General features: G+C 45.1%; 4 protein-coding genes across 4 annotated transcripts; 2 read left to right on the forward strand and 2 right to left on the reverse strand.

Moving 5' to 3' along the window:
- Positions 1 to 914: 914 nt before the first annotated feature.
- JR316_0007521 (uncharacterized protein) lies at positions 915 to 1,799 on the forward strand (the record flags this gene model as incomplete). Its single annotated transcript, XM_047893262.1, has 1 exon — positions 915 to 1,799. One exon carries the CDS (start codon positions 915 to 917, stop codon positions 1,797 to 1,799), a length of 885 nt encoding a protein of 294 aa, XP_047748544.1.
- A 1,299-nt stretch (positions 1,800 to 3,098) lies between these two features.
- Positions 3,099 to 5,569, reverse strand: JR316_0007522 (Potassium voltage-gated channel subfamily B member 1; the record flags this gene model as incomplete). Its single annotated transcript, XM_047893263.1, has 7 exons — positions 3,099 to 3,772; positions 4,260 to 4,293; positions 4,372 to 4,450; positions 4,615 to 4,716; positions 4,768 to 4,853; positions 4,905 to 4,975; positions 5,038 to 5,569. The coding sequence occupies 7 exons, from the start codon at positions 5,567 to 5,569 to the stop codon at positions 3,099 to 3,101; spliced, it is 1,578 nt and encodes a 525-aa protein (XP_047748545.1).
- A 7,174-nt stretch (positions 5,570 to 12,743) lies between these two features.
- JR316_0007523 (uncharacterized protein) lies at positions 12,744 to 13,640 on the reverse strand (the record flags this gene model as incomplete). The annotated part of the gene is made up of 1 exon (XM_047893264.1): positions 12,744 to 13,640. One exon carries the CDS (start codon positions 13,638 to 13,640, stop codon positions 12,744 to 12,746), a length of 897 nt encoding a protein of 298 aa, XP_047748546.1.
- Positions 13,641 to 14,894: 1,254 nt separating this feature from the next.
- JR316_0007524 (uncharacterized protein) lies at positions 14,895 to 15,641 on the forward strand (the record flags this gene model as incomplete). Its single annotated transcript, XM_047893265.1, has 2 exons — positions 14,895 to 14,914; positions 14,969 to 15,641. 2 exons carry the CDS (start codon positions 14,895 to 14,897, stop codon positions 15,639 to 15,641), a joined length of 693 nt encoding a protein of 230 aa, XP_047748547.1.
- Positions 15,642 to 16,385: the final 744 nt, after the last annotated feature.

Here is a 16,385-nt window from a genome sequence, read left to right on the forward strand (position 1 = left end):
TGTACTTTGGGGCTTGATCATCAGAAGAGCGATATTCTCTGTCCATAAGGAGCAGATTGGATGACAGAGTATGATACCTTCAGAGTAGTAAGAGAGAGTAAGAGAGAACGAATTATAGTTCAGAAGGGGGGTAAAAGACTCAACTAGAAAGCAGACTTGAGAAACGAAAGAAAATTTAAGAGGCCAAGAGAGGACAGTGAATGTGAGCCGTTGGCAAATTGCTTACTCATCGTAGTAAACAAACAGTGAACAACATAGTTGTCCGGTTTGGTCCGGCCATCATCCCACGCCCCATTCTTTCTGAGCAGGGGAATCCCTGAGCTGGAGCCTGGAGGCTGGTCACCAAGCATCGATACTGGACGATTGCCCGAAGGTCACCTCAACTTCATGATTATACAATCACCCTCAGAGTTGGTCCCATTAGGGCCCGTTTCTATGGAAAAATACACACCAATGTGATCACAAAGTTAAGCACATAGAGGATAGTAGTATTTCATGTATTAACCAGAAAAAGGGTTTGGGGTCTCGGACATCGTGCTTTGACCCACAACACTTTGACAACCAAATATTGGACCAGCATGTCAAAGCGCCCAAACCACGCAGGACTGCCAGATTAAGAGTGCTCGCATTGGCCAAAGCCACCCGCATATCATCTACACACGCATTGACTTTCGCCTACGCGCATTATTTGCATAGTGAGGGTGTATGTTTATGGAAAATTGGCGCGCATTGTTGCCAGCTCTCATGTATAAAAGTCACAAGATGTATTGCAATAACTCATAGAACTTACTGATCTCGATTCTGAAAGTCTATTCCGTCAGCTATCAATATTCCATATCCTCTGCAACCAAGCATCAATGGACTCACTTCCTTCCCATATTTCTCCTCCCCTCTCTCCAACAGCAATCCCAGAAATGCCCGATGGAAGTATTCTAAGTTTCAGGCTGTCTCCACCCACAACTCCCAATAAAGGTTGCTCCTCACTTTACAATCGATCAGCGACTTTTCCAGGCCTTTCTGCAGGCATACCTCCGCCTCACTTTGCTTATACCGGCAATTCTGGTGGGGATATACTCCACAAAGACTCAACTACATCAGTATCTGAGACAATGTCCAATATGCAACTTCATGAGCGTCCTTTACGACACTCCGTTCTCCCTGAGTCGGAAGAGCCAGTGAGCCCAATACCTGACAGAATGTTTGCAGAAATTCCGGGGTACCATTTGAGATACTCAGAGCGTGAGCATGGTTCTCCAAGATCTCCAGGGTCGCCGGCCAGAAAAATGTCAATGGCTTTTCCAGCTCGTTCTCCTTCGTCCTCGCCCAAGTCCCCAGGATTTCACAACATGGGGCGTATTCCATCCATATCCAAACTGAGAGAAAGGGCGCGGAAGACTTCCACTCCGTATACCAGGGCCCGTAGTACCATGGGATCTTCATCAGTCTCAGCTGACGACAGGGATATACTTCCATATGACACGTTCAAAGTTTCAAATAAGGATAAAATGATTGAATGCGGGTGGCAGGGGTGTAAATCACAAATTAGAAACAACCAAGACGCTCTTCAGACCCACCTTGGGCGACACCACATGAATAGCAATGGTGGGAAGTGCCAGTGGGACAACTGCACTGACGATACAAAGTTCTTCATTGCAGAAAACCTGGCAAAGCACACCGCGGCGAAGCATGTGGCAACGTATTTGCGAACATGTCCTCTATGCGGTACATCACTGACTCCCCAGGCAGTTGCAGCCCATATGAAGGCAGAGCATGCGGAAAAGGTATTGTATAAGTCCTAGACCCTGGATGACAATTATCGTATGGATGTTACCGAAATTTATCTCATAGTTTAGTTTTATCACTTTTATACTAATTATACATGCTATTAATATGATTCCTTAACCAGTTCACTTATACATGACACATTTCCTTGTCCTTACCCCTACAAGACCAAGCGAGATTCGTTATACAGTTATCGTGGCGTTGAATCTCTTTAGTCTCAAGATATGATCCGTTATGGATTCATTTAAGAACATACATCAGATATAACTCGAGTATCCGCTGTGCGTATCAATACTAATCATGAACGGCAATGGAATGGAAGAATCTAAGGCGAACGAGTAGGATAAACGCGTTTCGGACAAACTATCGACCAATAGTAGAACTTGCACCCCTGAGTAAGAAACGGACGGGCGACTTCGAGATATTTATAAGGCAGTGGATCCTTACACTCTACTACATATAAATTGAGTCACTTCCTCAGCACCAAAGACAAGATTAAACATCATGAATCTCTTCAAACTTCCTCAGTTACTGGCGCTTATATCTTACGCAGTCATATTAACGGCGGCTCCTGCGCTCGCCGGTTCCGGCGATCCTGCATCATGCGCCGAGGGTGAGCGTGAAAACTTTCAGTCGCTGACACCGTTAACTCACTTTTTCCCTCATTGCACCCTCTAGGCTGTATTACAGACGTTGTGGCATGCGAGTCTACATCTTTAGCATCCCCGTCGGGCATACAAGACTGCTTGAAACAATTTATGGCGTGCAACGCGTTATGTGGTGTCGGTATCTAGCCACCAGAGGGAGAACAGTGTGTGTTTCTTCTTGTACTGTGTCCTGGAAGTACTCTTCTAACCGGGATATCTCGTAGCGGCATCCTAGAGGAGAGGAATACAGGAGCAGACTTTAAACATGACAATTTTTTACATGGATGTATTGTAGTTTGCGAACACATTGTGATGGGTGCACTCATGACTTTATGTTAACATAAGTCATAGTAGTAATAAAAACATCCAACCTATTCATAGTCTTCAATGCACACAACTGTGCTGCAGTGATATCCATATTGCCCCACCAAAAAAGAAGAAAATAAAATGACGAAATAAATTACAAACGAATTTTAGAAATTCCATTACGATGGATCGCGTTTTAAAAACGTAGTAGTACTTGTCTTAACTAGTAATGATACATCTAACTAACCCTGATCCCAACTCCACCTTGACCAAATAATCAAAAAATCCAACCCAACCCAGATAACAAAAGATCCGAAATATATATTGGCCAGAGCACCCCAGGTTCCAAAGGGTTCCATGGTGTCAGCTCGCCGCATCCCTCTTCCTTTCAAGCCACGCCTTCTTCTCCCCGACTTCCTTCCCACCGCTAAGTTCATCCAACATCCCAACTAATCGCTCTAGCACCCGACCCTGTACGTCCACCGCCGCTGCGAGCTCCTCAATCTGTCTACTTAACTCCGTCTGATTCTGTGCGAGCTTAAGATTCGACAGGTCCCTCCCTCTAGAGCGCATCGTGCCTTCAGGACCAGAGGCGCTGCCAAGCCCAGAGACACCAGAACCCAGTGCAAAAGCAGGTGTGCGTGGTGGATACGGTGTGTGTCCCGCATATGATGGGTATGCTGCGTACGAGGGATACTGCCGCGGCTGCTGTTGGCCCAGCCGCCGTGTAGAGAATTCGGGGGAGTAAAGGGAGTGATTGTCATGCGCGTACATTTCCCTCCGTCGTGCTTCTGCATCAGCACCCTCCCCGTCTGCATCTCCCTCTGTACCCCCATTCCCGTTTCGCTCAGCGCCACCAAAAGCGCCGCCAACGCCTCTCCCTACTGTCATCTTCTCCCACACAAGACTGAACTCGCGGCCCAGGACGAATGAAGGGAGTGTGATGAGCAACAGACCGCAAACGAGGATAGGGAGGGTGATAAGGCGCCCAAGGAAAGAGCGCGGTGTAATTTCGCCGTAGCCTACAGTGGTTATTGCTGTAGATAACAAGACGTCAGTAACTTGCATACTAATGGGATCAAGATGAGGAAAAAAGGAAAGGAAAAGATGAACAAATGAACTTTTAATGAAACGGTGTAGGAAGGTGAGGACGAATAAAAGGGTGAAGAAGCATCCAAGGGAGGGAGGTACCGGGATCGGATGGGATGTATACCATCTTCGGGAAAAGAAAGAAAATTGGGAACGAGAGCAATCATGCTGGTGCTGCCGTCACAGACCAGACATAGACAGGTCACATATCAACTTTGTTGCACGAAAATACTGCACAGGGAAATAAATCCTATAAAAGAAAATATGTCCCTGTGTAACCTGTTGTAAGCCCGCCATGCAGCCCAACATATATAGGCATGAGTATATTTGGTATGCGACAAGCATACAGACGTGTAGGCGAGAGCAGCACAAGAGGTGTTCCTCATTGTGAAAGAGGGAGCTATAAGAAAGAGGATGAGGTAAATCGATACTCACTGACTAACACAAACCATGCCGCTGCTGGAATCGACTGTGGGATACATGGACAGATACATGGCTTTAGTCTCAAAGAACCTGACAATAGAAAAGGAGGAAAGTTAGGACGCACCGAAAATTGTGTTGGGTCACCGTCGGCGTTTATGAATGTTCCAAGAAGTTCGTCCCATGTCCCGCGCTCGGCAAAGTATCTGTGACGCGTGGAGTCGAGGTGGGTGTTGAATAGAAAGGTTAAGGTTGCGGGATGTGTAGAAGATGAATTCGGCGAGAAGTTAGTACCCAGAAGAAGAGCGAAAAGGAATAATGAATACGACGGGCCAAGCCCCAAATCAAAAATAAATGAAAAGAGACGTACAATAAAGTGCTGAACACCGTCAAGATCATAAATACAAAGAACCCAATCGCCAGAAGCGCGTGTTGCGACCGCCGTACGGAGAGATACATGACCTCCATCGTTCTGCCGCCCAATTAACATTTGACACCAAAAATCGTTGGGGAGGGCACGTACAGTAGGATTGTGTGATTGTATCGGAATGGTCGGAAGACGCGTAGGAGGCGGAACATGCGTAGTATGGAGAAGCGGAAAAATACGGACTGGGTAATGTTAGATGCTCGACACGCTGGAACTTGGATTTCAAAGCTTACTGTATCTTGCTGAAGTAGCAATTCCAGATAGTACGGCAGCACCGACAAGAGGTCAATCACCCCAAAGAATGCTTCAATTCGACATCGATATTCAAATCCTTCGTCAACCCGCAGAAGTCATAGTGCAACTCACAAAACTGCCAATGGAACAGGCTTTGCCACGAATAACTCCATGCCAAACACCTCGCGACATACTCAACCGTAAACAGCGCAACGATGCTCGTTTCGACACCAAACCACACCCTTGTTGAAATTGAATGCACGGCGGGTACCGTCTCTAGCACGGTGATGCTTGCGGAGAAAATGATCATGAAGATCGTGAACATGTGTACCACAAATGCAGCCCGCGAGGATGTCGGCTGCTCAAGCAGTTCGAAGAGTGCTCGTTTCCAGAGCGGTCGAATATGGTTGCTTGCAGAGTGGGCGTCGTCGTATGAATGGCTCGTAGGAAGGTGGTCCTGGCTTCCATGGGGTCCGTTGCCGGCATTGTAATTATTGTCATTGCTGTTGTGGATATTGTGTGGGTGAGCAGATGCAGAAGCAGACGGCGGGGGTGAAAAGTTCTCCTCCGTAAAAAATCGTACTGCTGAGAGAGGCGGAGGCCGCCTTATCCTGTTGAGCTCGATGTGTGGGTCCGTCGTCGGCGACGTCGCGGTGGTGGTCATCGAGCAAAGCAGCGTTGCCGTCAAATCCACTTTCTGTCAGCATGCTGAGCATTCTCGGCACGTGGCAACATTTTCTCACGGCCCTTTTTCGCGATTGGTCGACCGACTTAGAGGTTACCCGGAGTATTCTCTTGTTGAGCAGTTGAGCTCTGCGTGGGTTTCGCTCCACTCTAACCTGTCAAGTGCAAAAATATTGCCAAGGGAAATCAAGGCACTTCTGGAGGCTCAAGCCTCTAAACGCAATGCAACACGAACCGCCTGGTGATATTCAAAAAGTTCTTCTGAGCTCGTGTCACTTTTCATGGGCATTTTGCTTCTCAAAGATCACCCAGGTTGATATGCATTTAAGACATTTTATTTGGAATTGAATCGTAGACCAAGAATAACATCCTTTGCACCCAAGATGATGCCGGTTCCCGGCAGCACTCTAAGCATTAGTAAGCAATTAAAGGAACAGAAATGGCAAGACCGACTCCGACTGTCACTGTCAGACGGCCAATCACACCGTGTTCGAACTCGAGCTTTATACAAGGATCTCCCATTTACAAGAGGAATTTGATATGATGTGAACGCCTTGCTCCCCAACAAGACTCCATCCATCGGGGCTTATATACACATATCTAAATGTGTTAAACATCTTTTATTACAGAACTTATGTCCTCTTCTTAGGTTCAATTGTCAGCCTCTATTCATTGAAATCTTACTCCCTTACAACAGTTGAAGGTGCATGGAAAGCAGATGTGTGAGTATGGTACCTACTCTCAGAAAAGCGCCAATCGCGACTGAATAATTGGATGTATTTTACAGTGCTCCCTAGATCAACGCATGCAAACATAAAAAGTGCATTTAGAATTTCGGCTACTCAAATCTAACTTAACTGCCCTTCAAGGACATCTGTGTTCCAAACAGATATAGTGATTTCCACCATCTATATGCCTTACCGCTTTTCGGATCCAGAGTCTGACATGCTCAGATTCCCAGCGAGTTTATGACTGTGGCTTCCTGTCTGTTCCAAAGTCGTGCATATACTTCTACAGGATCCAAATTGCAGGCCTGATACATACACCTCCCGTGTTGTCGCTGATAGGGTAGTGCTGCTCGTATTGGTAACAGCGAGCCTCGCAACTAAAACCGTCGGCGCCATACCCTACAATGCCCATCAATACGTTTGTGAATACATAACCAATAACAGATCCACACACCGATACAACCACCAGAACCGTTTCCACATATCCGTTCACTACAATCTTCCCATATCCTGCTGCCGCTGTATTCGGACCGGGGAGGTGTGGCACAATTGACCAGACAAGTAGCACGACCGCGTATGCCGCGGCCGATTCGACGATCATCGCTAGGATGCGGTGAAATAACCTCTGGGATGGCAACGAGCCATAAGCATCCTTTGAACTCGAGGCAGTGATGATACGGTATGCGATTAGACACGTCGTGCAGAGGGTAGTCGCGAGCAGCGTGAACGCAAGTGCGTTGGCAATGGGGTCCGTTCCGAGACAGATGAATGCAATGTACAGAGCTGGGGGGTGAGATTAATTATCAGGACTTGAAGGCAATGACGTGACCATACAGCACTCTGCAATAAATAGCGTTAAAGGTACTGCCAGCCATCTGATCGATCGACCACAGACGTGATAGCATCGCCACACCTAAAGGCATATCCCCAGTCAGAATAAACCAGCATCCAAACACCAGCGCAACTTACCAAAAGCCCGTCAGATATGATAAAGGACGCATACAAAAGCACTGCGCCCATGAGCACTACATACCAGTGCGGAGGCGTCAACTCTGTCTCGAGGATATCATCGCGCGTCTTCCCACCATTGACGAACACCATGTTGGAGGTGTACCAGTGCAGTGCATATTCCACGAGACAGATGATATACAGTGCTGATACGAAGGAGAGAACAATGCTGCGATTTGTGTTGGATGGCTTTTTGGATACTTTGCGCGTGTCAGAGTGTTATATTATCAGATTCTGGGATCGGAATTCACTGTATAGATACAACGTTCCAAAATACACAACGGTATACAACCCTACAACATCGTCTTCAGTGATCATGGTAGAATAATCAAGGCTAAGCCACAAACCCATAAGCAAATCAAATAGCATTCTAGAGTTTAGATACGCATTTAAAAGCGTGGTTTCGATGTGAGTAATCTGAGAGTCGGTTAGCGAAGACATGTTCAAGAAAAAATCTGTTCATCCGGTTTGTCGCTATTATATACCGCTTAACAGTGAGATACTGCGGTATACACAGTAATTCTATCACACCATATGTGAACGGCAGAATTCTCTTTCCCGCAGTCGACAGATGGTTGCATCCTTCTGCATATTCGATTGGTTACCTATGTCTGTAGGTTGCCCGGAGATTCTAAATTCTAGCCGACCAGGATAGGAATGACAGCCACTGTTCAGGATATATGTTGGCGGGTAATGGGTAACGGTGAAGCCCAGACGATGTTGGAAGAAGGATAGTTCGAAATTACACATTGAGAAACCTCAGATTAACAGTCGCGACTCGCCTAGGATTCAGAGTGAGACCAACCTCCAGTGCACCAAACCTATATCTCACATGTTTACTCGAGGTAGGAAAACTAATTAAAAAGATGTTCAATCATTGTTAAAATAATTTACATTCGAATCGATCAACTTCCAGCTTCAGCGTTGCCTGGCGCCGGCCTGATGGTAATCAGATGGGTTGCGTGCGTGGTAATAGACGTGGTCGTGGTCATGGTAAATTGTACCTAGTTTCCAGAACCACAATTCACTCAGATAAAGCTGAAAAACGGTCCTCCATGGGTCTATGGAGTGATTTCTGTTATGAAAAGCTTAAAGAGAAGAAAAGAGAACTGACACATCAAATCTGACAACGGACCATCGGACCAAGACACGCCGGACAAAAATGCTGACCAGTTAGCCTGGGTGTTGTCCTGACCAGTGACGTGACTAGTACCGTGACCAATTACATAGTGTCACACATATACTGTCACGCTAATTCATTATTAGTAAGCTCGACAGTAAATGGCAAATTATTTGATTGTCTTGCGTTTTAATTCAGTGCGGAGTAAGAAGAAATGTTAAACAATCAAGTAATATGTTATTTACTGTTGAGCCTGCTAATGATGAATTAGCGTGACAACATATGTGTGACACTATGAAATTGGTCACGGTACTAGTCACGTCACTGGTCAGGACAACACCCAGGCTAACTGGTCAGCATTTTTGTCCGGCGTGAGAGTCGGCACAACAAGCGTGAGAAGATAAATCGGCATTATCCGGCAGCCCTTATGTAAGTCGAACGAGTCAAGGCAACTCTCGTCGTTATAATCAATCAAGAACCATAAGTATTTTTATGAAATTTTAATTCACAGAGCTGTTATAAAACGAGAGGAAATAATCGTGAGTTAAAGAGGGCTACATATGTACCACTCAACGCATTTAAGTAGTAGTACAAGTCACATTCGGTACAGACATTTTTTTTAATACTTTTTCTCAGAAAGTTGGACTATACAGATAATATAAGTTAGCAGTTAGAACCATCTAAATAGGATGGAAAGGCCATCATACTGTTTTCAATTGCCTTTCCCTATTGGTCCAAGCCACTTTAAATACAGGCAGCGGTACACTCTTCGAAGGCGGTGGTGCATGCCGTAATAGCTGCGACGCGGTTTGAGTCAGTAGGCGCAGCAGCTGTACAGGTGGTGAGTGTGCTAGTGCATGCTGTAAATTTCAAAAGATTAACATATTCCCTCTTGTTAAAATCAAGCTCGGACCTGCGGTGCAAGTGGTCAAGTCGGCTACGGAAAATGGTATCATGCAGATGCATAATGCCAAGGTGAGGATGGAAGTTGCGACGTTCTTCATTGTGATATGCTTGGTTGGATGTTTAAATATTTGCTACGAGCTTTGAACTGATGAGGACTTCTCTGGAGTTCTCGTCTTTTATGCAGTTTCAAAAATTATATTTTCATTCCTGTATAATTTATTTCTCCTACACCATCCCTCGTGCTCCGTTCCTAGAATATTTGGATACTGCGGTGCTCCCAGTGTCGCATTGATTCGTTACCAAAATACTCATAGAGTCGCCGTTAGTACTCCACAAAGCGTCATTGTTCTTGTATTCCTCCTGAGGGGACTATCTTGACTCGCACGTACTTATGGCGATCTTCTTCCTTGTCCCACAGCCGATGTTACCACGTCTCGCTTCGTTCCCAAGTCAGTAGAAAAGCGCTGTTATGAAATTGGCGCCGAAATATAGTTGGTATGGTGCAACCTCAGGAAGGGGAAACTCAATGATGAGATGCAACACGGATACCCTATAATCTCAAATGATATAACCACAAATTTATACACAGTAGTAATATGCTACACATATAGGGAATAGGCACTCTCATGTACAGTTCACGTTGCCGCCGGCTGACATTTTCCAAGAAGAAGTTTAACCTGATAGCTAAAATACTCTCAACCATTTATAGCTATCTCCACCATGTTTGGAATGTTTTAAGAACACTTCAGTTCCGATACCACTTTGCAAATCATGTTTCCCACCATTCTGGATCAACCCTAAGTTCTTGTTGACGTCATGACCGCCTTCGCGGGAACAAGTGAGGTTTCCTATTGGTGGACTTCTACTGGAATACACTGAAAGAGTCAATCCGTTGGAGTAGCGAACGGAATCTTGTTAATAAACACCGACATTGATATTTTATCCTAGAAAGCTCCAATGGCATAACTTACTCATCGATATGAATTTAAACTTTCTCAATCCCCAATTAACAATAAGTCTGCAACAAACTTCAATGTTTCGTATAATGATCTCAGGGATTCATACTGGATGATTTGAGATAGTTGGATGAACGGATGATTTGAGATAGTTGGATGAACGGATGATTTGAGATAGTTGGCTGAGCTTCATGTTATTCAACGATGTAATAGAAATCCAGCATATATTCCGTTGAATTATATTCAATTTGACACTATAAGTCTATCTAGGATGTGCAGCTACAAACCATTCCTATTAGAAAACCGCTATTTGTAGTCTTTAAGCCTGCGCATACTTTTGCTATTCCTGCAACTCTAAGGTTCCGGAAGGGCATGGTTGGATGCATTTTGAAAAAATGCTTAAACACATCTCCACTTCGGAGAAGAGAACGATCTAGTGCACGTTTCCAATTTTCGGATGCATCCTAAGCAATATGGCATAAAACACCGTCAATGCTGCGACTATACCCCTACACGAGTGAGCCTTTCTACACTCACTCTTTGTGCAGAAGGAGTTGTTGCCACTGTCTTGGGGGGAGCTTACAGGAGCCGTATTTGCAAGGGTGCATGAAATAAGTAACAGCATAGCAACCTTCAAGAAATTCATGATTTCAAGCCTAGTTGAAGAAAAATATGAGACGTTGGGCAATATATTTCTGGGATCATCCCTCTTTTTCTATACAGGGCTGAAACCTGACGCGTTGACGGTTCTCTCGACGTGCCACGCAGGAACGAAAGAGCACCTGATAGGAATGTTACTCAAATGCTAACTACCAGCTGTGAGACAACAGCGGGTGCTTGGTGTTAAAGCTACTAAGCTAGTGCTAGCATGAGAATGAAAAAAGTCGTCCATTTTCTACTCGAACTGGTGCCTCCGTGATACATGACATGCTCCAGGCTTTCAAGTGGCAACAAAAAATTTGAATCCGGAGGGGACATGCTTTTAGGGGAGCTTCCCGGGTCCCGTCACACTCATACGCTTAGTTGTGATCCATACGTTGTTGGCCCACCGTCACTGCCAGCATCGCTTTGCATATACTGTCGCCCAAGGTGGGAGTCGACTCGTTTATATCATAATCTCTTTGCTGGACTGTATATTCACTTGGGTCATACTCAATATTGCAGTGCATTTGCAAGATACAATACGTCCCATAATTGCTAAAAATATATTGTTTAAAGTCTACCCCTATAATCGTTTCTTCAGGCTGCAGCTGCAAATAATCTTATTAGAAACCCTGAATGTGATAATCCTAAGAATTACATACACTGTGGCTGTCCATGTGGACCTCAGAGGCCAGAAATGCATAACAGACTACATGTTCCAAATTCTGTCAAGCATCCTTGAATGTCCGCCGAGGATAGCATAGACTCAGAGCACTCCTGAAGCACTGTGATGCATCCTACCAGATACAACAGAAAACTTTTCAATCTTTTGATCATATATTGGTATGATTGAGCCTTTCTGTACTTACCCTGTGCGCATGATACAGGGTCATCACCGTCTCTAGGTGAAAGCGATGGAGCTGCCATTATGAGGGTGCATGATAAAAGCAGCAGAATAGGGAATTTCAAAGGATTCATGATGTTCAGTCTATTGCCTACTCTCGATGAGAAATATGAGGTGTTGAGCGATACACCCTTGAGATTTTTCCTCGTCTTATATGCAGTCCTGAAACCTGATGTATAACGATTTATCCTAAATCCCTTTATCCCCTTTTGCCCAATCCTTCCAGAGCTATTAAGCCTCATCAGGAGAAGATTGATAAACGTACATTTTCAGACGTCCGAGCCATCTATAGGAGCTTAGGAAGGTCAACAGAGCAGTAGATGACCACTACTGCTCTATTATTGCAGTCATTAACAGTAGATATAGGCTGACGCTCCACGTATCCACACTTGAGGTTAGATTTTACACTGCTATTATTGTTAAAATGTTTGATATCGACGTTAACGAGGAAATCACTAGACCTTTGTTGAGCAGAAGATCATATCTTTAGAAGGCCATTAGGAAGAGGACGCGGATTCCGGTCAACCTGTCCCCGGATAGCGACCGCATTTGGAAATTATTTGATCTTCTATGACGTTTTGGAAGCTGAATGGATCATGGGCTCTTGGAACGTGCATACATGACGCAGTTCACGGTTTGTGTAGTGGATGTTTGGCTATTGAACTTACACTGTAAGACAGTCTTAAAGCTCGTAAGAAGTTGACAAAATGAAGATTATATTCCACTTTGATATATGGGTTGATAGCTAATTTCACACTCCGATATATATTAAATTGTTGATATGTATATTCAATAAAGTAGAAACAAAACAGAGAGTTTCACATTGTAGGTAGAAAAAGTTGTAATAACGTTCTTATGCAGTAACACCCATTCGATCACTGCCATTCAGCCTAACACTTATAAAGCACTTTGTCGGGATGCTTCGTCCTCACATGGGACCCAACTGCCTGCGGAGTCAGCGATTCCCTACATAGAGGACATATTCGCGAATACGTCGCCACATGCATGGCCGCGGTATGTCTTGCCAAGTTTTCCGCCATGAGGAACTTCGTATCATCTTCGCAGTTGTCCCACTCGCACTTTCCACCGTTGCCGCTCACATGGTACCTCCCAAGGTGCGACTGAAGAGCCTCGTGGGTATTTCTAAACTCGCTTTTGCAACCCGGCCATCCACACTCTATCGTTTTCTCCTTGTTTGGAACTTTAAACGTTTCATATCGAAGAATCTTCGTGTCATCTGAAGCTGTGACTGATGAGGATCCCATGGAACTACGGGGTCTGGTATATGGAGCATAAGCTTTTTGTGTCTTTTCCCGCAGTTTGGAGATGGAAGGTATCCGAGAAATTCCTGGGGACCTGGGCGATGAAGGGGGAGAACGGATCGGCATGGTCGTTGACGAATGTCTGGCGGGCGAACGTGGTGATCTCGGCGAACCGTGCCCAAGCTCTGCGTATCTCGAACTGTGCCCTGGAATCTCTGCAAACATTCGTCCAGGTATAGGACCAGCCGGAACATTCCTGGTGCTATTTGACGATGGAGGGCGTTCAGGAAGATCCACGTTTGACATTAACCTAGATCCTGATGCAGTTGAGCTTGTTTGAGGTGTGTCCCAAATAGTTGCTGATAGTTTAGAACGTGAGGAGGAGCCTTTCCTAGGTGTTGTAGGTGGAGACATAGAATCTGGGTTGACATTGTAAGTCAAGACGTTTCCATTATGAGTTTCTGGGTTCGTTGTTGAAGAGAGAGCAGGGGAAATATGGGAAGGATAGAAGTCAGTTGGAGCCATGTTGAAGAGGATATAGGTAGTGTTCTGTGAGATATTGAAGCTTTCTTAGGAGACTTTCCGACGTTGGGGATGAATTAGTGCTATGAATTATTGCCATATTCATCAGAACTTATATACTTTAGTGAGCGCCGGCCACACTGCGCGTCAATCTTCGTGGCATCAATTAATGTACATCGAAGAGACACACAAGCGGCTCTGGCCCAATGCATTAATTCTGAAGGCCAGAAACTGAGTGGCTATTATGACGGGCGTCCTGCTGGCCTAACTTTCTGCTTACAATCTAATCTATTGGGTCATGGCCTGTTCGAACTGGCCTGACTTGTAAAAATTCCATAACCGAATTAGGATTCTGAGACGGTGAAGCACCTACAAATCCCCTGTGGACTTGTTTGATTTCATAAACAACTAACATCTGGCCCCAATTTGACGCCGAGAAGTTACATCAACATATCCATCGGCAATCTGTCAAGTACAAAATCCAATATTATCCTCATGTATGACACAAACGTTCAACAACATTCATTTGACGGTAGGACACATTATACAATATGTTCACCCCTCCTCCGGTCTATCAGATCAGAAAAACGACGCCCTTGCTCCTGAGAAGAATGTGATGCGACTAGATTCAACTCTCCGCAAACAGACCGATGTGTTACAGTCCTCTATGAGCTACTCACAAAAACATGCAAAGCTTGGTTGCCAGCAAATGCACTCACCCTAAAAAACATAATTGGCTTAATTAAATCACCAAATTTGAGAGTACTGAGTGTGTCTTTGTAGCTCAAATATGTAGAATAAACTCGAAAAAGCTGATAAACACTCTGTACTGTATAAAAGTAGCTAAAAAACCGATCCAATTCAATCATGAAGCTCAAGACAATCCAAACAAAAACGCGACATCGCTTCATTGTCCACAACCCTCGTTTTCGGTTTATAATCACACTCACGTGGCTAGTTTTTGGTGTTAGAACCATTGAAGAAGGAAGTGTAGGTGCTTTGACCTTTGAAAGACCTACGACGAATATGTTCGATGACCGCTGACCAAATGGTACGACCCACTGAATTGATTTGCACTCTTCCATCTCAAAGAAAATATGAATGAAGATTTTTCTGTTTTCAACTTTCGCAGAATTTGTTCGTGCACTCTTTTGTTCGTTTGGTCAGAGCGTTGTGAGTGAGGAGAAGTATAAATGAATCCCTGCAACGACAGAGTATCAACAACGAGTCCTCCTTTACACATCATAGTGGCATATCATGAGTTCTGGAAACAATGGGTAGGTGTCTTAATATCTCGTTCTTCAATATATCAATTAACCATACCATTCAAGGGGTCTACCACCCACCGACATCCCAGATAGCTACACCCATCGCATCACCGTAGAGCAGCTACAAGGAGCATCAAACGAGGGCGGCGGTGCCCCGCCGCGCGACCCACAACTTTGTGTGCTCTCCAAAACATGCCCTTACAAAATGTACACCAACGCGCTTTATACATTCGCCGCGACCACTGCCGAGTTTCTGAGCCGCCGTGAGCACGCGATCCTCCAGCACCTGATCGAGCACCACGCGATATCCACAATTAAAGGCCGGCCTCCAATGATACAGTGCACGGCATGCGCAATATTCACCCCGAAGGGCGCGGGCGGGATGATCCTCGTGGAGAACATCGCGCGGCATATCAATCTCGTGCATCAACCCTCGCCGTACACGATCGGGTACTGCATTCTGCTGGAGAAGAAGTGTAAGTGCAAAATGTACGGCTCGAAGCTGTATGTCGCGCCTGTGACGGCGCAGGAGTTCTATGTCAAGCGGGGAGAGTATATCGCAACACATTTGCAGACGATGCATGGTATACCAAGGGAGGGTGAGCCACAGACATTTCATTGCAAAATGTGTCTTAGGGACGGCAAGAATTTTGTGGTTAGGGAGGATACATTTGCGGATCATGTTAATGAGTACCATCAGCCGCCGGTGTTCGATATATTAAAACCTCTTAAATGAATTTATGGATAGTGTAGATCTTTGAAGGCAGGCAGGCACTCGATAGCCGCGTAGTTCTATGTTATCTGTCTGAAATGAACTATTTGCCGTGGTTGAAATTCAAAAGAAAGATTTGATGAAATTCAATAGTTTCGATAAATCAGCACGAAAGAACGACTATTTAAAGTGTGCATCTGGTTGTACCTACATCTCTCCTTTGAATGCTAGCAGGAAGTAACAGGCATAAACAAGGCGCAAAGGTGTGAAGACAAGACGAGGGTTTGTCCTGAAGGTGTTCAACAAACAAGCGCATGGGCCATGCGCACGGACCCGGTCCAGACTCTTCCTTTTTGGGAAATGAACTTGTACGCTTCGCACTTGGGTCACGGTAATTGGTCTTGCTACAGAACCGCACCCTTTGTACAAAATCACAGAAAGCCTACAGATGTCGAAAGATGCTTCTCGTTAATCGCCTGCTCCTCAAGACAACTCACTCAGGTAATGTTATGATAGGGCGCCGTCACAAGTGACCTATCCGATGAACTGTTTGCTTCGCGACGTGTCACTGAATTACTCCCTTCCCTTTCAACTGCTGACCCTGGCATGGAAACATAGAGTAATTTTAGATAATTATCTGCTACTCTATTTTACACGCACCGTCACGAACCTGATCCTATCCAACGGATCGCGACTCGCGAGATCAAACAGGATCAACCTAAAGGTTAGTCATACCATCCCAATCACACCCCTCTCACTCCCTTTCTG

This window comes from Psilocybe cubensis, chromosome 6, assembly GCF_017499595.1.
Source record: "Psilocybe cubensis strain MGC-MH-2018 chromosome 6, whole genome shotgun sequence".
NCBI lineage: Eukaryota > Fungi > Basidiomycota > Agaricomycetes > Agaricales > Agrocybaceae > Psilocybe > Psilocybe cubensis.